The 25519-nt window shown below is 40.4% G+C and overlaps 1 protein-coding gene across 4 annotated transcripts in view; it reads right to left on the minus strand.

Annotated features, from left to right (window-relative positions):
- The window catches only part of sema3fa (sema domain, immunoglobulin domain (Ig), short basic domain, secreted, (semaphorin) 3Fa), a 57309-nt gene that overhangs the window by 2401 nt on the left and 29389 nt on the right, over window positions 1-25519 (minus strand). The window contains exons 4-19 of one of the 4 annotated variants that reach the window (XM_032513813.1): window positions 18324-18484; window positions 18178-18240; window positions 15674-15793; window positions 14153-14242; window positions 13022-13115; window positions 11514-11633; window positions 9751-9890; window positions 8001-8115; window positions 3299-3368; window positions 2340-2484; window positions 1964-2186; window positions 1586-1674; window positions 1276-1317; window positions 568-725; window positions 394-476; window positions 62-195 (exon numbers count right to left, since the gene is read on the minus strand). In XM_032513813.1, the coding sequence (XP_032369704.1) occupies window positions 62-195; window positions 394-476; window positions 568-725; window positions 1276-1317; window positions 1586-1674; window positions 1964-2186; window positions 2340-2484; window positions 3299-3368; window positions 8001-8115; window positions 9751-9890; window positions 11514-11633; window positions 13022-13115; window positions 14153-14242; window positions 15674-15793; window positions 18178-18240; window positions 18324-18484 (1847 nt within the window). The remainder of the gene's footprint in view (window positions 1-61; window positions 196-393; window positions 477-567; window positions 726-1275; window positions 1318-1585; window positions 1675-1963; window positions 2187-2339; window positions 2485-3298; window positions 3369-8000; window positions 8116-9750; window positions 9891-11513; window positions 11634-13021; window positions 13116-14152; window positions 14243-15673; window positions 15794-18177; window positions 18241-18323; window positions 18485-25519) is intronic. The other 3 variants (XM_032513814.1, XM_032513815.1, XM_032513817.1) reach the window with 3 other exon arrangements.

The raw sequence follows: 25519 nt of genomic DNA on the forward strand, positions 1-25519 counted from the left end.
TTTATTAATTCATTCTTTTAAAATATAACTGTAACTGCTTTACAGTGAAAGTTTTGCTCACCTCTTTTTTCCTGTCACTGTTTTCCTTCTGCAGGTGCCACTTGAGAGACACATGAGGAGACCTGGCCTGACACTCCAGGAATGTAGTGCTGCCCTCTACCCCATACTGAACCGTCTCCAGAGTATTCTTATTGGCTACAAAACAATATATATTTGATGCATTATTCCTAAAAAATGTATAAAATATGATGGATATAACTCAAGGAGATAGACAAGAAATACACTGGAATAACCAGCAAGAGGCAACATAATAGTTCAATATAATTCATTTAGTGGCATCTTTGGTTCCCAAATTTTGTCTGTATACTCTACAAAAGTTGTCCTGATACTCACTGTTAGAGTTATAACCTCTGCATTGGCGTATCGGGTTGCCGTACTTTACATCCTGCCGACGGCTCCGTCTAGAGGGTTCAGATCAACAATCAAAAATAAAAAGCTTAACTTCAACATATTTTGAAAATATTACATGCCTGTGTATACAGTAAACTATATATACTTAATCCTCACCTCTTCTGTGAGGATGAGTATCTGGAGCAGGATTTGCCGTCCCAGGCACAGTACGGGTCTCTGGCCAGACAGCAGTCAGCACAGACCTCCCCGTACACATCACAGCGATGGAGCGCCAGGTGGGTCACCCCCAAAACTGATCCAACATACAGTTGTTGCTATTTAAAAAAAACAAAAAACAGAGATGAAGATCAGAAAAAAATAATAAAATATAAAGATTTCTGAACACTACTTTATTAGACAGTTCTGTAATGTCTTAATGATTTTGAGATATTACATTTCCTTTAAAGAACACAGACATTTATCATTTATTATTTCATTTATTGTATCATTTGAAACATTTTCTAGGCAATATGTGTCTGGATAATTTCAGGATGTTTGCATATTTGGCTGTGCACTGACTTAAAAAATCCTGCCCTTCTGCAATCTACCATTTGAACAAAATTTTTCATAAAAAAGCACCAAATTACATTGTACTTTTTAGGACCCCTACGGTTTATAGTTATCACTTCCTTTCTATCTGGACCTTGAGTCTGTAAATAAAGAAATATATATGATATAGTATGACAACAATGGGAACTGTAAAGGTAAGCCAACCAAAATTTACATAATTTTCTTATTGGCATCAGTGACTATACACACGTGTTTTTTCAGATGTCTGATTGCTGTGCTACTTTTTTCTTTAACTACTTGGTCTGAGCCACTTACCCGTTTTGATGAAATCTTCATGGTGGTTATTGCTGTGGGAACCTGCAGTGACACAGTTAACAAAGCTTCTAATTATTATATTTACTCTTGTACATTTACAGGCATGACATTTGATACCAATACACTAACAAAAAGACCATGACACACACAACACACACACACACACACACACACACACACACACACACACACACACACACACACACACACACACACACACACACACACACACACACACACACACACACACACACACACACACACAGGACAGAAAGAGAAGAAGTAAATAGAATTAGTTCAGAAAACTGACCTTGAAGACCTCCACTTCCTCTAAGACCAGCTCCTCTGTCTGCAAGTCGTCTCTAGGCAGGACAATTACTTTCTGGACTGTCCCCCGATCTGCAAAACACAAGAGTGAAGCAAGTTTAATTCCAAAACTCTTGAAGTTTTGAGCCATGGACCTAAGCTTCGGCTGAACTCATTTCATCCATCCACTTATGTCTTATCTGTTTTCTTTAAGAGAAAACTGCTTTGAGAATTCCCAAAATTAAGAGGGATAAGCAAATCCTCTACTTGTATGTAAAGCTGCCAGAGAGAGCCATGGTTTTAACTTCACAATAAACTTCAAACTTGACTACAATATTACTGGACAATCATCACATGTCAACTGAGGCTTTGGAGCACTGACCTGTGCCCAGGAAGAGCACCTCATAGCTCCCGTCAGCAGCTGCCACTTGGTCGACTGCAATGGTGGTGAACTCATAGTCCACGTTGGTTCTGACCACCAGGGGGCGCTTGTGCACTGGGTACACAGCATTGTACATGGTGGGGTGGTTTCTCATGAAGTTGATAACCTCATCTGGGTAATCCTTTGTGGATTTCATGTTTGGGGTGAAAGTGCCTCCAGGACACTGTTGACAAAAAAATAGATCTAACCGTGAAACCAGCAATTTACCAAATTCCTTTTGCAGTAAAAACATGTTCTTATGAAAAAGGATGACAGACAATTTAGTTTGTAATGGGAGGAGTTGTGTATTCAGGATCTTTTTTTGTTTACAACTCACAGTGCCAGGTCGTGGGTAGGGAATCTTCCCTGTGTACGCCACCCACTGGTAGTTGGGCCCCTCCTTGTGGGCAAAAGGCCCATTGAAGACCATACGGATGTCAGCCATGGAGTAGACGCACACTGCCGAGCCTTTAAACACAGCTCTGGAGGAGGGCAGGAGAAAAAAGGGTGAACACACAGAGACAGCAGCTAGAGGATTCAGATAAACTCTCTCCCTGAGATAATTACTACAGGTTATCTTTGCGGCTGGTAGAATCTACTTCCTTCCCACGTACTCAGCCGGCCTCTCACAGGAACGCGCTAAAACATTATGACGCACAAACACACCCTCAAACTGACTCAACTAGAGTCAAGCTGTCTGACACACTGACATACAAACACCCACGTTCTGCAGAGAATCGCCAGAGCCCAGGCTCTCGCTGCTGTGTGGTGGGTGTACTATGTTTATAACTCCTGTCATGGGCCTCTATCATTAGCAACCCATGTGTTTTTATCAGCTGGGTTTAAACATGCCTAATGTCTAAGGAGAGGATGGGAACAATAACAACAATTATAAGTATTGGTTTTTCAAATACATTAATCAAGACATGTTTATTATGACTTGGCGCACACCTCTCCCTGCTTGTGCGCAGTCAGAATCTCAATTTTCATGTCTGGTTGGTTCCCTTGAATAGGAATTCTGTGTGTTCAATGACAACTTGCTATCAGACCTATGAGAAACTATAGGCTCAGTCAGTCTCTCAGAGGAGTGCGCTCCCCCTCTGGGCTCCAGATTCACAGCCTGTGTTGTCTTTGTAGCCTGATTCTGACAGGCCCTATGCAACATAGCATTTTAATATCAGAGAGAGAGAATGACACTTTCAGGCTGACTGAAAATGAACAAGAAACTGCAGGAGGGAAACCAAAATACACCCTCTATGAAAGTTAGAAAGTTTGAGAGACCTGTCAGTCACTCACCCTGAAACTGAGAAGACTCCATAGATGACAGGATTCTTTGTGTCTTGAGTTGGCTGGATATACACATCCCCTAAAAGATAAAGACAACAATTATAGTAATTAGTCAAAGTCATAAACCATAATAAGCAGCGGTGGAACAAGATCCTTAAGGGAAAAGGCATTTAATCAGAAACAAAAAAAACAGAAAATACTCCTTTACAAGTAAGACTACCAGCCCTGCATTCAATGGACTTTTTGGTCTACTCTTTTCTGTTTTTGAGAAATATTGGGTGATTTGACCTTGTTGGACCTCAAACAATTATTCAAAGGATCTGTAAAAGTTTAAAGGGGAATTCACTATGCATTGTGTTTAACTATGTTTTATGTTCAATAAGCTTTTCATATGTTTTGAATGTAAAATCTGAATCTGCAAAGTTACTACAGCTATCAAATACATTTCAGGGTTTCCTTTGGGATTTGTTTTTGCAGTGGGGGCAGGTCTACCCTGCATATTGTCTCAATACATTGCAAAGGGTGGCCGTCTGTCGGGACTTGTACGGTGGAATATTTTGGTAGGTTTGAGACTACCCAAGGCATTCTGCCCTCGCTCAAAATCCCTTAATCTTGTAAATATTATCAGCCACTGATGAATAAAGATATCTAGTCTACAAAAGCACAATATCTGCCATGATGAATGGTCACACAAAGAGAACATGGTGTAAGTAAATATTAGTGTCCGTGTCTCATGTCAAATCATTCCAAGGCTTTATTAGTTCCCAGATGCCACCTGGTTCCAACCCAAAGTAATTGTAATTGTGACATATGGATACTTTTTGCTTCTTTGGAGGGGGCGTTAAGGCAGACTTCCTCATGAATTGCGGTTACCAGAGCCTCAATGAGATCCTGAATCCGAACTCTTCCAATGCTGAAACTACAGTTCCTTGGTCTCAGCAGGGAATATAAGTGAAATAGAGATCTCTGGTGAAACATGACTTTAATGGGAGCCATATGCATCCAATGACTGTGGGGCGAGGCAGTTGTGAACCCTGCATATCCTCTTGATGGCTTAATGAGAGAAAAGTGCAAGGAAAAACAATAAGGAAGAAAACTGGAATAAATTTCAAGTAGACAGGTTGAGTAGAATAACACTTCACCCGCAGTTGAAAACATAGGGTCCATTCAATGCTGTGCATCAACAGGAAAGTAGTTTGTTTTAAATGGCCTTGAAAAGACAAGGACAACAATTACCTGTAGTCAGAAGTCTTTAGAAAACACCAATTACAATAAAAAGGCATGAAATCCTATCCTCTCTTTTTTATAACCTCAGATCTTTCCATTATTATCCGTGAAGCTAGAAACAAGACAATAATCTGCCACTCCACAGTATAACAATGTAGCGCTGTCCCCTCAGATTTATCTATCAAATATCACCTGAATGAATGTGAGAAGCAGCATGTGAAAGAGCAAAATGTTAAGCCACAATTATGCATGTGGAATTGAGGGTGAAATGTATAACAACACATGATTTGATCCTTTATCTAGTGTGCACAAAATAAACACAATGGAGCTTAAATTCACATGGCTTGTGCCAAAACATCATCTCTGACTCAGCAAAGTTGCAAAATAAACATACTCCTTTGATCACAAGTTTGAATAATGTAATACCTTACATGCCATAATAGGAAAAGGGCAGGTAATGGATGCAAACTAAAGCAAAAATTAACTTTTGGCAGACAAAGTAGAAATTCATAACCCATCTGACGCCAGTTTGACAGACCTGGCTGCAGAATGAACGCTGTTAAAGAGAAAAGAAATAAATCAACAGAGAAATAGAACAAGTTGCGTCATTGCAACTTTTGTTTCTGATGTGTTATCATAAAGAATCCTTGAGGCGCTCTTAGCGTCACATAAGCAGAGAAACATCTCTGATTTGCTGTAAGCATAAAAAGAACACAAAGAGAGGGGAAACATCCATTTTTAAAGTAAAAATAAGAGAAAGTCTGTTTCACTCAGTGAATAGTCACTGGATGTAGGAGGGACTGTCAAATGACTACATATAATATATCATTAGCTCCGTGATACCCTCTTTAAAGGATGTGCAGCTAAAATATGTTGTTGAAATGTTCACTTAGAATAATTACAGAGAAAACTGAAAAACAAACAAAAAGCCAAAAATGACCTATGTCTTCACGTACAGTAAAGAGTTTTAAGATTTGTGAACTATAGTAAAATAAAAAATAACTCAATGAACAACCAAAGATCCCCTCCATAATTACATCTCAGAAAAGGCAATAAAACTTTATCGCCCACTCATTCATTCTCATTTTGGTCTGGCAGACATATTCATCTCTCTTGTGTGTATGTGTCTCTTTCCATCCGTCTTTATATTCCTCCTCTCCCTCGGTACAACACTGAATGCTTTCTCGTCTGTTACCCCGACTGAGCTTTGCCATCTGAATCTACTCCACTCTCTCCCCCGAGTCCTCATACAACCACTCCGATGCCTCTGCTGGGCTCCATCAGGACCAGAAGGACTGGAGACAGAATACACTTCTACCAGACTGTCTGTGGTTGTGGGAAGACTGACCAGAGAGCTGTGGGATGTTACACTGTACCTCACAATGACCTCACCACAACTGAGACTACGACTGACCTGCTGTGCTGTGGAGAGATGACTAAAAAAAGCAGCAACATTGACAGAAGAGCGCTTTTTTTTGCCTCTAACAGAGTGCTCTTAATGCAGAACATACGTTTGCAACACGCAAAGCATCATCACAGCAGGAATAAGAGATGCTACTCTACATTTAGCTCATAGCTGCGCTTGATGGGTGAATTATTTAATACTGTCACAATATGTGGGCAAAATCTGAATGAAAGAAAATATAACTGAGAGACAAATGTGTATCTATCTATCTATCTACATATAATTTCTAACATTTTGATTAAGATGCATTTTAGTTAGTTAATTTGAAACTTTATTGTTACTGATGTGGAACATTGTCATTGGTTTCACCACAATCAACATAAATTAGAAAAGAGACAATAGTTAGAAACAGTAAAATATTGGAAGAGCTTGGCATTCAATCATATGCAATCAAAAACAGTTTAATAGGCTTATAACAAAAAGTACAATGTACAAATAAGACAAAAATGCAAATTCAGTGAGGTGTTGAGGGATGGCCCTATATGATTGACTATGTATTTAATCATTTAACTGCGCTTGGGACAAATAATTTCTTCTGGACATTTTTGGTGGCTCGTGGCAGTCTAAAGCGCCTTTCTCAGAGAGCCATTCAAATTGTGAGTACAATGGATGCAACGGATCACTTTCTGTGTCAAGGGCTTTATTTTTGGCATCCAGTACGTGCCTGCCGCTTAGTTGCATCTACAAACTAGTTGCATCTGTGGTTTCCCTTTACATTTGACACGTAACTATCTGTACCACGCGGCCAGGTTAAAAGGAAAGATGCTTTCCAGATTCTTGTACAACAAGAATATTCTGGCTCACCCTGAACTCATCAAGTGTCCTGAGTAGAAATTACCTCTCTATAGCTTAAAAAAAAAAATCTGTTTTAAATTTTTTAAACAGAAAACATGCATTACATTACATGCATAAAACAAATACATTTGTTTCTTTAATTTAGAAAAGTTGTATTATATGGTGTTAATTGTAATGTCTTTCTATCATTGAATTGTGTTTTATTCCCCGCGAGAGCACATTTCCCCACTAACACTGACAAAAACCAGTGAAAAAAGTATTGAAAGATCTGCTGCTCATACCACCAGTCATAATTTTAAGGATACTACAAATCCCTTGTTAATCCTGTCAGTCATGTGAATGACGGACAGGCCGGGACGATCCACGGGGGTTGAACTGAGCACAGCAGCTCATTACTTTGATTACTCTGTATGCGTGTGTGTATTTGCTTTTCAATCTCGTTTCTTTTTTTTTTTTATACAAGTACAAATTCTCTGCAAAACATGTTGCTGGTGCCCAAAAGCAGAACAGTCACAGTCTGGTGACGGTGTTCCCTTTCAGGATGTTGCTGTGTTGATGTTCAAAGGAATAGAAATGTCAAGCTTACCATGTGAGTCAGTGATACCTTAATCTAAAGCTGCAGCTTCCCTGGGATTCTTCCCAGCATTGCTGTACATAAGCAGACACATGCTGCTGTAAATGCTTGCTTGCGGGGTGTGTGTTCCTCCAGTACAGTGAGCTTTTGGCTCACACACTGCAGCAAAAATCTGAGTAGACGCTAATGCTGAAGGCCTTAAAACTGTAACAACATGGTAAAAGTATGCAAAGCAAATGGAGGGCAAAATGTGAAGAGAACTCTACAAATGAGGACATTTGTTGATACAGAATCTGTCAACAAGAGGTCCATCTGGAGATCCTTGATTTAAGTTATATTTACACGGTCACGTAAGATTTCTCACTTTCCATCTGCCACTTATTCATTATGTGCTTCACACCAAGTCTAAGCTGATGCATTAAATGTTCCCTGAGTTGTGGAATATGATCTGTAAAAAGTATTTCATTTAAAATTTGGTTTTGCAGTTGACTTTTAGGTCACAAACACTGACTAAATGATAAACAGGTGGTGGACACAGGACACACCTGGCGGTGAGGGACCGGGGTGTATACATGAGATGAAAGAGATGCTCTGAAAGGATCAGCAATGGAGGGAGGTAATTAAACAGGCAAACGGCAACTTAAACTCACTTAGTTCATCAAAGTGTGTCTCGATGCCGTCAGCTCCAGGCACTGAGCAGATGAGTCGAGCTTTCAGGAACGTGCTCCATTTGTTGACCAGACAGCAGTGTCCACCATCATCATTCTGTAGGGAAAAGACAGTAGTCATCCAGCCACCTCTACAGAAAGAGTCTGACCAATGTCTGACTAGCACCTGTTTGAAGCAACCGTCCAAACTAACTGCACTAGGTCTGATGTTATTGGGCGTGTATGAATAAAGATCAGCTCTGTGTTTCAGCTTGGCCCATCTGCACAGGAGGTCGGCCAACTTCTATTACTGAGGTACCGATTCAAGGCCTTGGGGAGATGATTCATGGGCTGCAACTCAACACATTTTACAGAGTTCAAATGATTTACAGAGCTGGAAGATGTACATTTGGCGTATTTAAAAAAAAAAAAAAAAATCTACTGTAACATCATGTAGGGAAGTCTTTTTGAAGTTTTGTGTGGTAAAAAAGGGTATCATGTTTCAATATTTTCCAGAAACAGATAGAAATGTTTTACATTGTTATTATTAACCATTCTAATAAGGATGGCAATGTTTGGTGATCCTCTAGAGCCATTAGCAAGTCTAATTTTTGTTAGACTGGAGTGCCTTGGTAGCCGAGTGGTTATAGCGCATGTCACGTAACCGCACATAGCCAGTTTGACTCCAGTCCGGGACCTTTCTTGCATATCAAACCCCCCTTTCTCCCCTGTTTCCTATCTAGCTCTTCACTGCCAAATTGTCCAATAAAGGCAAAAATGGCACAAACAAAATCCTTAAAAAAACAAAAAAAGGATTCACTTAGTCAGTGAAATATCTCAACATCTACTTGATGGATTGGCGACCAAATTTTGTACAAATATTCTTGGTTCTCAGACAATGAGACATGATGACTTTGGTGATCCACTGATGTTTCCTCTAGCGTCGGCATTAGGTTGACATTTTTGTGTTTTATTGAAATAACAAGTCCGATGGAGTGTTGTACAATTTGGTACAGAAATTCATGGTCCCCAAATGAAGAGTTGTAGTTGATCTAGTGCCATCATCAGGTCAAAAATGTCTGTTTGCCCAACACTGGTTTATGGCCTAAACTACAACGGTAAAGACGGTAAACATAATATCTTCTAAAGATCCCTGCTCTAGCATTGTCATTTTGAGCATGGTAGCATGCTGATGAAGCCAGAGACTAGAATCCCTAGCATGGCTGTAGACTCTTGTTTAACATATTGTAAATTGTATTCTTGAGGGATGCATCTGGCAAACACATGAAATGTACTGAGATACATTTTTCTGAAGTCAATGTACACATGGTTTGGAAGTTTTGGATGCTGTGCCATTATTTGTCTGTCTTCAGTGAAAATCAAACCTCCAGCCCAAAGCACTACATTACTGAGAAAGCACAGCTCTGGCTTTGTATGGATGTATATGTATGTATACAGATGTGGACTAAAGTAAACTCGGCTGCGCAAACATTTCGTGCGGAGAACCAAAATAACTTTGCTTTCCAAAACTAAGCTGTTGAGGCAAACAATAAATATTTCGTTTTCTGACTGGTAAGTGGAGTGTGTTACGGTTTTGTGCTCAGCAATTACTGATGATCATGGGGAACTTTCTTTATGGGCCTCTAAAAGACTAGGAAACAGGCAACATGCTATAACTAACCATTACAGAGACATATAAACCTTTCAGTTGTAATGACCAACATGAGGTTTGCTGACTGGTGTGATAACTCACCAGGCAGATCCGACCTATCCTGGACTGGGTCATGGGACTCTGACCCATCTCAGAGGCTTTCTCGCGGAAGAAGAAGTAGAGCTTGTCATCATTCTTCTCAGCGCTGTCTGGTATAAGGTGTGCATGGACAAATGTGGGATCTGTAGAAAAGAGAGAGAAAAAAATTCAGACCAGTTTTAATGTGATGATCCTCAGCTAAGGCTTTGGTGTGAATATAATACAATACGTTATCTATTAAAGTAATCAAAGTTGTATATCAACGTCAACCTCTGTCCAATTTTATCTATCTGGATAAGTTCACATTAAGTCTGTCTAAAACAATACTTATATGCCCATATGTACACTAAAATAATTTTTTGGTAGCTGCAATAATTCCTTCTGCACACACTGACCCTTAAGAGATCCTGTCCTTCCATTCTTCCAATGCTGATTACAGAGTACAAAATTCTTGTTCAGTGCAAAAAAAGTACTCTAAAGTTAAGCTGAAGCTAATATGAGGCAGTGTGACTCAGACATATCAAATTTATGTACACCCCAGTTACTCGTTTTAGTGTTGATATTCACTCATAATTTGTGTTTTCACTAAAAAGTACATTTGTTCATTTCACACAGAATAAGGCCTGTGGATTGTGTCCCCTATCACTAACATGAATGGCCTTTATGATCAGGAGAAACTATTATAGCATTATAATATAGCATGTTCAATTACTATTGTTTTAAGTCAGAAAGTGAACCTATCCTTTAACTGTCCCTGAAAGCAGTAGACTCTGAAGAAAAATACTATGAGATTGTCATCCATGAAAACACGTGAGGCCTAATTACTGTTTTGGAGTACATTTTAGCCTTGCCCTCACTAACCTGATGACAGTGAACATGTCATAGTATGTATGAAGGCCCCACAGAGAAACTAGATGAGGCGGATGTCTATAGAGAATGATTGCTGCTGTAACCTAAATAATAGTAGCCCGGAGCCCAGAATAGCACTTTTACGGTCCTAAACCCACCCCTTTATTTCTTCCTAGTGACAATGCTTAATATGGCATCACAGCGTGGTCCCACTGGCTGACTTACTGGGTCAGAGCTGGGTGCCCCTCCCCACTGTGACTGACCAGGGTCCCAAATGAGGACAAACCAAAACCAGAAGGAGGGAGGGTAACCAGGAACCATGTAATGGGGGGAGGGGGAATATCCGAGGGATTCCACGTGGCTGATTAGCAGGACTCAGGTGTCCCGATTCAGTGTGCCACCACCATGGGACTGTTGTCAGGGAAACAGGGTCAAAGGAAAATTTCGGAGCCAGCTACGCTGGGGGAGACCGTGATTGATTTGGCAACATCAACTGAATGCTCCCGACCAGCATTTACAATGCTGTGACAATCGTGGTTCTTTAGAGAGCGGAGCCTACTGTGACTCATTATTGACATTCAGTAATTTCTCCCTGCTACTACACTACTGACCTTGCGGTCAGGCTCTGCAGGCACGCGGTCAACAATTAGCGTAGTGCATTTTATGCTTCGAGTCAAATGACCATGTGGTCACGTGGGGCAGGCTGGAGAGATCAACAATCTCTTTCCTAGACGACGCAGCTCTAGGAACAGATGATGTGCAGGGCGATGTTGAAGCTACATATGAGAAGTTACATGAAACATTACAGTAGAGTACTACAGGAGCTGGGGAATTAATAAAAAAAAAAAAATGGCAGAAAAGAGATGAGTGCAAGAAATAATGATGCCTGCAGAACAAGCCATGAGTTGAGAAATTACCGTTTAACCATCTGGAGTTGTACTGATCCGTCCTCATGGCTGTCTGCTTCCCCAGTGTACGGAAGATAGCTGAGTCTGTTCCCATGAAATCAATGTAGACTCCTGAATACAGCTCTCCATCTGTCAGTCACAGAGAAAGAAGCGAGAGTGAGTGCAGAGGTGAAATCATGACAGATGAACATTTTTCAGGTTAATGTATAGAACACAATTCTCTCTCTACCACGTCTGATTGAAACTTCATTAAAGTAGCCTCATCCCTCGCGGTTTCATCAAAATCAGAATAGTGGCACGTACAATACAGCAGCTGTGGCCATTCAAATTTATAAGTATTTACTTTGAATGAGGATTATAATGCCTTTAAAACCCAGAGGACAGTGCCAAAATACATCATACTTTGGAAACCTGATCAAACCTGGTCAGGCAGTGCCAGAAATGTCATGTCTGAGTTAAAAAAGGATGACCTCACAGTTATATTGCAATCAGTCCTATATCACGCGCATAAGGTTATTCAGTGTAATTCCAAATGTAGTTTAATAAAATGACAGCTGGATTTACACAATTTCATCATGTCTGACATTGGACCTCAGTGTGGTATGCTAATTATTTTCTTGGTGGTACAGGTGTGTTCAGGTCTGCTGGAATTGAGCTGACATAGCGCAGCAAAGAAAAAGGTCACACACAGACACACAGACACACAGACACACAGACAAACACACACAGACAAACACACACAGACACACAGACACACACGACACACACAGACCACACACACACACAACACACACACACACACACACACACACACACACACACACACACCACACACACACACACACACACACACAACACACACACACACCCACACACACACACCACAACACACACACACACAGGGCAGGAGGTCACTGATCAACAGCCATGTCTGACCACCTGTAAGCTGCTCACAACAAGAGACCACCCACTGGCATGAGCACACACATCAGTCTAAAAAAGTGAACATTTGCTGTACTGTCAAAAACCATCTGGTTGCAGATTCCTAAATGTGAGGATTTGCTGATTTCTTCTGCCTCTTCTCCTGTAAAGTGTATGTCTTTGGGTTTTTTGGAATGATAAGCAAAAACATATCATTTACATATCATTTTAATTTCATATACAAAATAATTAAATGATTAATGGAGATATGGGCCGATTAATAATGAAATAAGTTGCAGCCCCAAACTGAACATTGATGCAATCTAATGCCCAATAAGAACATTTAGTCTCCCATGATCAGAAGAGCTTATTACCTTCGAACAGACTAAGAAGTAAATAATCAAAAACTGAAAGAAAATATTTAACTCAATAATGTAGAGTTTCACAGAATTCAAGCAATCCTTTAAAAGCACGTACAGACTAAAAACAAAGACTATACTGCTATATTGCAGAACTTCTTTGTTTTCCACAGAAAGCTATTCAAAGCTGCCTATGCACGTTGGATGAAGGACACAATAAAACAAGGAGATACTTACTGATCAAAGCTGAGACGCTGTTCAGTTTGGGGTCATAAGGACATTTTCCTTTCCCAGAATCCACTTTACCAGGTTCAAGTCGGAAAATGTATTCCTATGAATGGTAAAGAATCACATCATCAATAATTTTCTCGTTTTCCTTTCTCATTTGATAACAGATTTAATGTGTTTAAGGAATCATTTGTTTTTGTTTGTGTGTGTGGGTGGGGGGGGGGGGGTATTCTTTTAATGCAGCAGGTGCAAGGCACTTTGAAGTATACTTAGATGCTAAAAGAAGTTTTTAATAGCATCAATCTAATAATGTGAGTGACAATGACGAGGTGCGAGCTGTGACCTTACGGGGGCTGAAAAACAGACTCTCTCACAGTATTATGGGATCTGCTGAGGGGAACAAAAAGCATACAAAGCCAGTTATCTGTGAGATGAAGAGGTGGCGGAAAATGCTGAGGGCAATCCAAAACTCTTCCACCATGCTTCTGATGTTAGTGGCTCAAACAAGAATTCATTATTTCACAGTGCAAGAGGACATCTTGAACATCTGTGTCAACACTGGTTATGTGTCTACATGGATTATTTGTCAGGTATTTCAAAAGCTGGCTAATGATGTCTGACAGGTAGGAAATATATAAGGAAAAGCAGAAATAATGCCAAAGCTGCAAGTTGTTTATATCCGGTCTTGGATATGCTTTTAAGTAACAAGATAAAGCATGATTTAAAAATATGTGCGTAGAAAAAAAAAAAAAAAATCAATAAATCAAAAATCTTTTTGGAATTGTTTTGATATGGGGAAACAATGTTGCGTTTATGTTGGAGCCAATCGCTCATTGTAAGAATGTGATGATGTTTGCAGGACCTTTAAAGGCTCCAGTGGCATGTGAACAATACATTTACAAAGCATTTTTTTGTGTCCAGTGCTGTTGGAGGGAAGCAAGTTTTTTACATTTACAAATACATATATTCAAACAAATATTTTGGTATGTTTTTTGAGATTCAGCAGTTTGGCTAGCTATTTCTGTTGCTTCAAGCTCTGTAAAAAAAAAAATTGTCATCCCTACTACTCCAATTGGGGCAAGAAAAAGTATTCCAGGTGGGCACCAAACTTAAGCCTTTACAAAACTTCCTTCAGCCCACCTTCGCCTCCAAAGGCTCTGATGTAGTGCTGTAGTCTGCTGCCCGACTTGTTCTCCCTCCAGATTGGGGTGACTGTAGGTAGTGGAACCCCTAAAACAGAGACATGGCACAATGGGCCATCTCATTATGACATTGGACACCTCGGAACAAAATGAATTTAACTTGATGATTACCATGACATATACAGAAGAGGAAAATAGTGCAAAAACGAAGGACCGGGAAAAACATGTAGACTTGACGAAGATGAACAATTAAAAAAAAAAAAAAAAAAAATGTAAAGAAAAATGTCAAAGTGGAGGTCAAAGTAGAGTGAAGAGAGCCTGGTGGGTGACCTTCATCATTTAGTAATCATGTTGGATTAGACTTAGTGTCAAGCAAACACATCTGCAAACTCCATGCATAAACCATGCAGTGCCAGGAAAGAAAAGGAAAAGGAAATGCAAGAAAATGAGACACCAACAATTGAAAAAAACACGTTACATCTAGCAGTATCAAATACAGTGGAAAGGATGGAACAAGATTATTAGCCTCTTTTAACAAACATGATTGAATCACAAAACTAAGTCTAGCTTGGATTTTGTGTAGTCTTTTCTCAAAATATATAGTTTTTTTCATGTAGAACTTGACAGGTTGACACAAACTCTGAAACACTCTGAAAGGAGCTCTGAAAAGCCTTAAAAAAACAGGAAGAGTGATGCAGTTAAAAGGAAAAAAAGTTTGCAGGTAAGGGAAAAAGTTGGCAGTTAACAGAGGACTGTAAATGTGTAAAGCCCGCCATGTGCAAAGCGGAAGAATTTTCGGAAACAACTGGTTTCTGTTTACATCTACTCTTGCTGGAGAAAATCTTTACAGTGTGAAGTAACATAGCATTTGGGCCTTTGGGGAGAAGTTGAATGACAAGAGGCTGGACTGACCTTTACATTGAAATCTGAACTCTCCCTTTGAACAGTGAGACTAAACAGGCAGAGTGGTAAATGTAAGTGTGCGGACTGTAGCCGGGCTGGCAGCTGCCGCAGATCTGCGAGGCCGTTGTGCTGGAGTGAGGGAGGGATGGATGGAGGGATGGACGGCGGGAGGAAGGGGTGAGCTACAAGTCTGATGATGGATGAGCGGCTCCATCAGTAATGATGGCCTTTCAGAGGCTCTCAGCCAGATAGAAAGACAGGCCACAGGCTCTGCTGTGTATAAACCGGTAAGGGGGGTACTACGGATGGATAGAAAGGGTATTTGCTACATATACTGTCAACAAGCTTTTCCCAGTGGTAAGAGAAGATTGGTGCCTCAGCGTTAGGACTGGTCATGAGGCTTTTTTTCTTTGAATCTCCCTACTGTGAAACAGAACAAATCAATGAAAAGTAAGAGGCAGAATATGCTGGAAGCGAAGCAGAACCCATGAAATTGAGGAGCAAGAGCAGAAGGAGATTCTCTGACCCAAGACCGATTGACAGATACGTTTCTTAAAAGAAGCAGAGAGTAAAGGTCAAAATGTCTCCACGGCTGCCTGGATGCGCCTTTGGTTACCTGTGACCGACGTCCTCGGTCCACATAGGTGCAGATGGGGTTGTACGCGCCTGTACCACACACATACAGGTGGGTCCGATTCCACGGCTCAATCAGACGGATGAAGTTTCCACATTCTCCCTGTGGGAGAGCAAAAACAAAACCCACTAGGATTAGAGACTTAGGTTAAAAAAAACAATTCTGATCATTAAAGTGCAATTGAAAAAAAGAGTTACATAATACACAATGTCCCACTGATGTTTTATAACCCCTCTGCCTGGCTTAAAACCATTGCATCTATCATTTTCCCTGTTGGCTGGCTAATGTTTGGCAGATCTGTTCCCTGGCTCTGTGTGTCGGCCTGGCCCAGGCTTCACATCAGACCACACCATCATAGGGAATTGTTTCCAAACACCATATAACTGTGTGGCAGAAACCAAGAAAAGCAGTGCCTCTCAGCTGTGAAGAGTGCTTGCTATGGGGATTGAGGGTAGATACAGTTCAGTGTTCTGTCAGACTTGAACTGAAAAACCTTTAGGTTTGTCCAAACAGGACTGGGATTCTAACATCCAATTAGGATTTTTTTTTTTAGAAGAGACTTGTGAGCTTTAATCTCAACACTGGTGTGGTTTATTTCTAATTTTAATTATCTAAGAGGTAAGAATCTAGACAATACTTTTGTTTGGAGTAAACAGCTCTGTGCTTTCGAGGTCTGCAGATTTCTAATCTCTATTTGTCCAACCAGCTGCCTGCCTTCCTGGTCTCAATCCACCCAAATCAAAACTTCCAACTACAGAAATGTAGAAGCCGGTGATGTCTCTTCAGATTGTCCGTCATGTCTGCTGCTAGTGACAGCTGGCAAAAAGAAAGGATAGCGTAAACCAAGGGTAAAAAAATATTGTATGCAGGATGGGGGTTGAGCCATTTTGGCTCTTAGCAACACAACAGATGCACAAGTCAGAGGATTGAGAGGATGTGTTTTTGAGCGTGTGTGTGTTTACGCATGTGGGCCTGTGTGTATTATTCAGCGCACAGTTGTGCTCCCCCACAGACAGCACAGTAGGGATGATTGCCTTTGACCTCCTGCCTGAACAGACATCCCCTCTGAATTGCTTTTGAATTGTCATCATCTGTCATTCCCTAAAGAGCGGGCCAGGATTGCCAAGATGTCTCCTGGTAGCCAATTTTATTTCTTATTTTAGTTATGAAATTTCAAACCCACCACACACACAGACACACACAGACACACACAGACACACACAGACACACACACACACACACACACACACACACACACACACACACACACACACACACACACACACACACACACACACACACACACAATGTAGCCAGAGGCAGTGAGTGGCATGGGTCACCAAACACGCATAAATGAACATTCCAGTTAGATAAACATCAGCCTGCGCTCTCTACCAGCAGGGGAGAGAAGGGTTATTAGCCAGAGCCTTATCACCCTGCCAACATTTGCCCCTAACATGGTTGAGACAAGTCTGTATGTGTGTATTTACGGGGTGGAAACATAATCAAAAGAGAATGATCTGCTTTTTATATGAATTCAAATGATGACTTTCCTTGTGGGGGCTGCACGGGCTGTGGCTGTGTTTGAACGTGTAAATTGTATTAACACTTCAGACAGGCCTGTACCTTCCGGTGGCTGATTTATTTCATGTGCCTGCCTGGACAACACAGGGTAAACGTAATTATTGTGCAAAAAATAAAACTAGATTATGTGAAATTTTTTTATTTGAAAATCTATTGTATGTAAAAAATGTGTAAGGGGTGCATGGAATATGTTTTCAGCTCTCAGCGGAAACGAGTGAAGGTCGCAACTTCCAAGTTCCTGCTGGAGCTTAATTGGTGGCAGCTGTACGCAATCAGCAATCAGGGATGCAGAGACAGTCACACACTGGACGGAGCTTTAACGTGTCCTCCACGGACCCCAGTGCTACATTCAAATATTTAATGTCGCCAAAAAGACACATTGAAAACACACTCGTGATTTTACACAAATGTACTACCAGATGATGTTTAATGATGAGTGTTTGTGGAGCAGGTCAAAAGGGAAGATGGTTTAGAGCTGTGCTTGTTCCTGCTGGTACATTGGGGGTTAATGATCACAGCATAATCGGTGCAAATTACAGCTCCAACTCCTGATTGCCTTTTTTATTCATTAATCTGTCCAATGTTTGTTTTGTGATTAATTGTTTAGTCCATGAAATGTTTCAAAAAAGTTTAGAAAAAAGTGAGCACAATCTCCTAGAGCCCCATGTGAAGTTTTAAAATGTTAATTTTATCTGACCAGCAGTCTAAAATCTCAAATATCAATAATTAACAATAACATTAAAGAAAATAGAAGCAGTAAATTATTATTATAAAAATAATTTTGCTTAATAAAACATCTGAATTATCGGTAATGGACTGATTAATTAAAAAACTACACTCAGCACAAAAAAACTACAAACAGCACTCTTTTTATTTTAATATCATGATACTTGAAGACTTACATTGGTGTCTTTCCCTGACAGGACACATTCAGTCTTCCTCTGGAGGGCAACAGGCCAGTGGATCTGACAGGGAAACATCAACAAGTTGGTTAGATGTAAACCTCAGGGAGCTCAGCCACGATTTTTGTTAGTGGGGCATTTCTTACTATGAGCGGCTCCTTGTTGATGTCATGCAGGTCCAGAGAGAGGATATAATCTTTGCTGCCCACATACATGCGGTCGTGGTCCTCATCCATGCGAAGGATTCGATAGTCGGTCGAGTTCAGCAAAAAGGAGAAGTGGTGAGCGGTGCCGGTAGACTTTAACTCTATAAAGAGGGAAACAATTTGAGGAATACATTTTTAGCTGTGTAGTAGAAAAACGTTTTTAAAAAAACAATCGGAAAACACAAACCACAGACATGGTCACAAGGGAAGTGTGTAGGCTGCTCATTTTTGGCACAGAGATGGCCTTTCGTTTGCCAAAGTCATTTCATTCTTTCAGTACTTAGAGGTGATCTTCTCTCTATTTACTTTACAAATGTAAACCACACGCGCCTACACAAACGGTATGCAAATACTGATGTCATTATAGTATGCTAATGGTGTGCCAAATCTTCCCTTAGACTCTCTTAAATTAGTTTCCAGAAGCGGTTTGTTCTCTTCTTCCATTCAGTACTACAATTACATCCTGCCATTATGGGGTGATGGACAGTCTAAATCTGGTTGTGGCAGGTTTGACAAAAACAAGAGGCATACAGTAAATCTCACAAAAGCCAGAGCTGAATGGCAACCGGCAAACAATACACTGATGTATGGCAGCATTAAGGTGTCAAGAAAACATGGCCATTATTTTGGCCTGTGCGGTTTTTTTCACACTGGATCACTCTATGCTCAATTGCTATTGGTATCCACAATTTGGCTTCCATTAGAAAAAGCCACATGGCAGATAATGCTCAGAACCTGGCAGTCTGACTCTGTCTTTCCTTCACCTTTTTTAAGTGGAAATGATGGCCTTCACTATAATCTCCTCTTGTTAATTCTTATTTCCAACTGCAACAGAGAAGATGCCGTCCACTCCAGGGCTTAGTCTCACACCATATCATTCATTACATTGCTGCAACCTTTCTTCCATATCACTGTTAAAACTATTCTAACATGAAACTTTTCTCAAATGGCTTACATACTTCTCAGGGAAGATCACTGGAGTGAGTTTAAGTTACACTCGGGGTGTGAGGGGAGATAAGTGGAGATCCGGTGTATGGAAAGCAGCTTTTTCTCCCCGTCCTCCCATTACCTCCCGAGCTGTTAGAGAATCTGATAGGAGGTCTCTCTGTTTCTCTTGCTCTTTTTCAAAACTAACCTTGGGAAAATGGATCCTGCACGTGCTGTTCTATTTGCAGAGACAACTAGAGGACCACATAGTGGACCTGTTCATAATCCACTTTAATGAGACCAGACAAACAACCCTACTGTTCTCCTTAGCCAAGTCTGAGACTCTCTGATGCTGAGAAAGACTCCCTAAAACAGCTTTTCTTGACTAGGAGGAAGCAGAATGTCTTATTACTTTACTGGGAATAAAATGCAACATGATGTTTTCCACCTGCACAAGGCATTTTAAAATACTGACATGAATTCTTTGCCAGAAAGCTTCTCAGCTGCTGGTGTTCTGAGCTCTTTCAGGAACTGTGAAATGCTGTAGTCACGCTGCAGCATCACAGCACCCAGTGGGTTGGATAAGGTAGTAAATAGGAATAGACATGGCTGTCACCCGTGTAATTGTTGTAAGATGCCTCCAAACACACCCATGCTTTAATTCTCACTTCCCCTTTCATGAACACTGAATTATAGGAGGCCTTGGTGTTTATGGACATTCAGGGGAATCACATGTGGTGATATGAATATATCCGTGTATTGTTTTAGAGAATTCTGTACATTCAATACAAATTAATGATTCAAAGCCATGGGAAGGCATAGTCCCTCATTCCAATGCAGGATTTCTATTGCTTATAATAGTCTACAGTAAACAATGCATACATGCATGCAGGATTACTGTTCATGATCTTATGTGATTAATATTAGCTGCACAGTTTACTGATCACTTTCTTTGTACCATGTCAGATCTATATTACGTTTTGGCTGCTAGTTTACATTAAAAGCATTCAACTGGTAAAACACAGGGTTGCTTGTATTGTGAAGAAATGCACTGAAAATGCAATGTACTGTATTTGCCATGGAGGTTAACACAGACAGCAATCAATAGAAGTGTCTGCCGTAGTAGCAAACCGCCTTGTGGTTACCACCAGTAACAAAGGGTGTTGCAAAATGAACTAGAACTGAAATGTTAAGGATTATAACTTAAGTTGATACTGATTTCAACCATATCACCCAGCCCTAGATCAGAGGAGCACATGCATAAGTAGCCTACAGTAAAGTAGGAAATGGGTGCAGGCGGTGACAGCAACATGATGATGAATCACAGCCCCACTGGATGTCCTATGCACACACACACACACACACACACACACACACACACACACACACACACAACACACCACACACCACACACCACACACACACACACACACACACACACACACACACACACACACACACACACACCACACACACACACACACACACACACACACACACACACACACACACACACACACACACACACACACACACACCCTTGTCTGCTTGTCAACCACACACACACTCAGCTAGCTAGCTAGCTAGCTGCTCTGACAGACCCAGCACTTCAATGATACTGGAGCTTCAGGGACACCAGATGTCACCAGCTGACATCCCACATTTATCACCTCTGCACTCGGAATCGCACTCAGGGGCATCTGAATGGGAGCCTGCTGGCTGTTACAAGTCTGACAGTGGTTAGGTCACAGAAAAGTTCAATGAGAGTGGACAGACAGACAGACGAGACAGGCTAGACAGGCAGACAGATGACCTACTACGTTACGAACAAACATTCATCAAATCACATTATCAGTTAGCGGTGACTGGCTTTGAGTGTCTGACAGCCTGTTAGCTTTCTCACTCACTTCTTTTGGAGCAGACCTAATTTCATTCTGGCAAAGATGACTTGAATGATCCACATTTCATCAAAAATAAAATTAAAAAATAAACCCGGTAGAAATTGAGGTCCAAACTCAACTCTTTATACTCTAATGCTAACAAACACACAGTAAAATATATATATATATATTTTTTTTATTTGGGAAATGATACTGTAGTAATGATATTACCTGATAAAACCTTTCTTGGCAAAACAATACAAAAACAATAATATTGTAATTTTAACTACGTGAAACACTTTTAAAATAAAATAATAATCTTGTTTCTATAAATTTGCATGACAATTATATATTATAATTGTATATTTGTGGTTTGTTTAACTGATAGTCATTCAACATCCACATGAAAACACACTATTCTTGCCTAATTTGTCCAAATCTAACTGCTATTGACAGACCCCTGATACATAATGGAAAAGAAAATGTTGGGCTGTGTTTGAAAAAAATTAGGCCTAGATCAAAAGGAATTAAATCTTTTCATAGACATCTGTTCATCTCACATGATTGATGACTACTTGTGATGTACTATTAATCTAAAGAGCAAAGACTGGCCAAAGTGTGAAAAAAACTTTCAGTGGGTGATGTGTGTATACACATGCTTAGCTTCATCACAGCTCCCTTTTTTATATGCAGCACCATACTTTAACATTATAAAATTGCATTGTATGAGAGGATAATGCATGGGACTCATTCCAAAGCACGTTAAAAGCCTACATAAATTGCATCTCCCTTTAGCTGAAATAAAATGAGTCTATTATAGTTATACTGTACATTAACTCTATTCATTTTACCATTTTAATCTGTGATGATAAAGTGGCAGTCTTGCACTCAGGGGAAATGCCACATCTTTGCGAGATGAGACATGCTAAAACACATTTTCTTTGAAATATTGCCTGTGGCGAGATAAGGAGTAAGGCATAACAGTCCACCTCAAAGCGCTCATATGCTCTATTGTCAGCACACACTGATGTTCTCAGAAACATTCCTGTGTGTTGCAGCTCAGCCTAAATTGGGCATGCCTCTAAAGCCAAGAAAAATGTTATAAAACAAAACACAGCCTTGACATGGTGTTAAACGGTTGAATTTATAACCAGCTGGTGAATTCAGCAATGATAGGCTACAAGTGTCTGTCTCCAAAGACCACATGATCTGGTGTATAGCAACAAGTTTTTCAGCAAAAAGATCTTTCTAATTACTACCAGACTCACAGACATAATTATCTTCTCTGTCTTTTTTCTGTGCTTGTGGAATTGCCTTTGTTTCATTGAAGTTCTTTTTTGTTGGGTAAAACCCAATCTCTTCCTACTACTGCCCAAGAATATGAACGACATCTGCTGGTAATCTGAGCTTGTAGTCTGCCCACCTGTCAATGTGATCTTTCTGCACTGTGGTCACTCTCTGCTTTGTTCTGCAGCCAAGGTATGTAGCCTTTTGGCCAAGAGATGTACCTTGGCGGGGTTTTCATGGGTTGCCCTCAGAGGAACATAAGCAACCACTGTTTTGAATCTGTAAGATGTCAAAAGACGCAGGTCGCAGACACCGCTGCGACTTCTTTTCATGCCATTATCAGCCTTGCAGATCTCTCCTTTTCCGTCATTGTGTGTGTGCATGTATATGTGTGTTTGTGTGTGTGTGTTACGGGTAAAGAGAAGGGGGTCCTAAGGAAACAGGCTGCAGAAAAACACACAAAGCTGCCCAGGCATCCCAGGCATGTTGTCTGAATTTCCCAATCTACTCATGTTCACATTCTCATAAAGAAGAGGTGTGGCCCCACCTTGCTGCAGCTTGTCAAGGTGTCCCTGTAGATATTCTTCATTAAGTGAGGGACACACACAGCTTACATATCAGCACTGTCCTCAACAGAATAAAGAATTCAATTTCCTCAACAATTAACCTCATGGTTCAAGTAATGACTTGATTATTTGTCCATGGCAAATGCAGAGGTGACATGATGTTATATTATTGTACAACTTCTTAAGGCGGTCAGGATGGATAGTTAGGTCAGGAAAGCGCGTGACTTTGACATAGTTGACTACAGCCTCATTTGACATCCTACTATCAGTCAAACCTGGTTTCTTTTAACCATGATAGCAATGTTTTCTAAATCTTTAAGAAATAGTTCAACATTTTGGTAAACGTGCTTATTTCACTTGTTTTTGCTAAGACTTAAACTAAAAGATCAATACCCCTCTAATGTCTGTACATTAAGAATGGAGCTAAATTAACGTAATGATTTGAAGCACGGAGAAACAGATAGCCTGAATCTCTCAAAATTAAAAAAAATACACCAACCAGCATCTCTAAAGCTCACTAATTAACTCATTGTTAACTATTGTATATCATTTGTGTAATCTGTATGTGTGTGTTTTACAGGTGTTAGTAGGCACATTTTTTTAAACTTTGTACGGCAGGCCAGCTGTTTCTGGCTCCTGTTATACTAAGCTAAGCCAATAGCTTCTATCTCCATGCCATAACGCACAGACAGAGCGATATTGATCTTCTCATCTAACTCTTGGCAAGAAAGTCAATAAGCAGATTTTCCCAACATATCCAAGTATTACTTTAACCATAATCACAATACTTGTTTATACCATATCCAAGAAGGTATAGTTATCTAAACCCAAGCAGACCTTACCTTGGATTTTTAGGTATGAGGACTTTTTGATCCATCGGTGTATTGTGAATGCATACCATCAAGGATCAAAAGTTTGGGTGTGTTCGGGGCAAATCCCAAGTGCATACTGAGTGTCTGATGTTAGGGTATCTTTGTAGGTGTAAGCACACAGGACGGAGAGGTCATTGCAGATATCAGAGAGGCTGAAAACCAGTGGGAAGCCTTATCAGCCCAACCTGTCACAGCTTTGTGTTTGCCTCCGTTCAGCAACTCATAATCAGCCTCTCACCACCCACTGGGGCCAGGACTATTGACTGAGAACACATGTCACTGGAGCTGATTGCTGCTTACCTGTGCCTGTCAAGGACAAATAATTGGCACCAGATTACGTCTTATCTCTAAGCTTCCGGATGCTGTCACTCAGATGCTCTTCACGCTCATTTGCCACTGACACACTGTGTGTGTGTGTGTGTGTGTGTGTGTGTGTGTGTGTGTGTGTGTGTGTGTGTGTGTGTGTGTTTTTACATAGAAATAGAAGTAGAGCTCTCTGATCCTCACATCAAATCAGGGACACCTGTCTTCCACAGCACAAATCAAGAACAGAGAAAGATTGATTTAAGTAGTGAGTTTCCTTCCTGAGTGGCAATGAGAGATTATAACAAATCTATTTTTGCTGTTTTAGATGACAGGAAAGGTTAATTAAAGCATGAGGGAGCAGAGCAGGAATTCTTCAACTGACAGGAAAGGTCATTTAGTTTCTCTGACTGTGTGTGTTGTACTGCATGTACTCATCAAAAGTGAATACAGTGGGATTGGATGCAAAGAGGGGTAATACAAGGCATGTAATTCCAAATTTGATTCCTATTACACAAAAGGATGGACCATAATAAAAACTTAATGGATATTAATAATGTTTCTTATTAATATTAATTATTTTTCCAGAAAACCAGTCCAAAAACATATAACAGTCAGTGAAAAATAATAATTTAAAACTCATAGTTTATCCATGTTTCTTTAATGCATTTAGTAAAGACCCAGCCAAACCAATGCAGTGTGACTACTAAAAGCCTGCGGTGTCTCATATATTAACTACCATTTCTTCTCCCCTAACACACACTGCCACAGACAGCTGCCCCCCACAGCCCTGCAGGGCCGTAGGTGAAAGGTTAAAGGACAGGAGGGGTTTGGGGTGAAAGCTTTTTTCTGGCCTCCTTCAGCATAATCCGGATTATCTCTGGGGGGGCCAGGCTGGATGCCTGCTCCATCCTGGGTCAGAGGGAGGATGGTGGTCATGATACTGGGGATACTGGGGTGGGATAGTTTGTGTAGAGGAGGACAGCAAGGAGAGATTGGCAAACATACACCTCTTAAGTAATGTTTGATAGGGGAGAAGAACACTGTTGTAGCTGTTAAAAGAAATAGAACGTACAATTAATTGAGATACGGTGCTGTACTGTTGTTGCTTCACAGAGTGAGAAAAACACCTTTCATCTAGTTTTTATATTCATGTTTTCTGCTTGGTTACACATAAATAAGTATAGTGGGATACGTTCAAGCAGCATGAAACCTTTACATTTGACAGAAAAGAACTTGACGTGGCAAGAAAAATTACAAATCCATATTCATGTTGATCAGTAAGTATTATGAAGCCAAGT

The sequence above is a fragment of the Etheostoma spectabile genome, chromosome 4 (genome assembly GCF_008692095.1).
Source record: "Etheostoma spectabile isolate EspeVRDwgs_2016 chromosome 4, UIUC_Espe_1.0, whole genome shotgun sequence".
Lineage (NCBI taxonomy): Eukaryota > Metazoa > Chordata > Actinopteri > Perciformes > Percidae > Etheostoma > Etheostoma spectabile.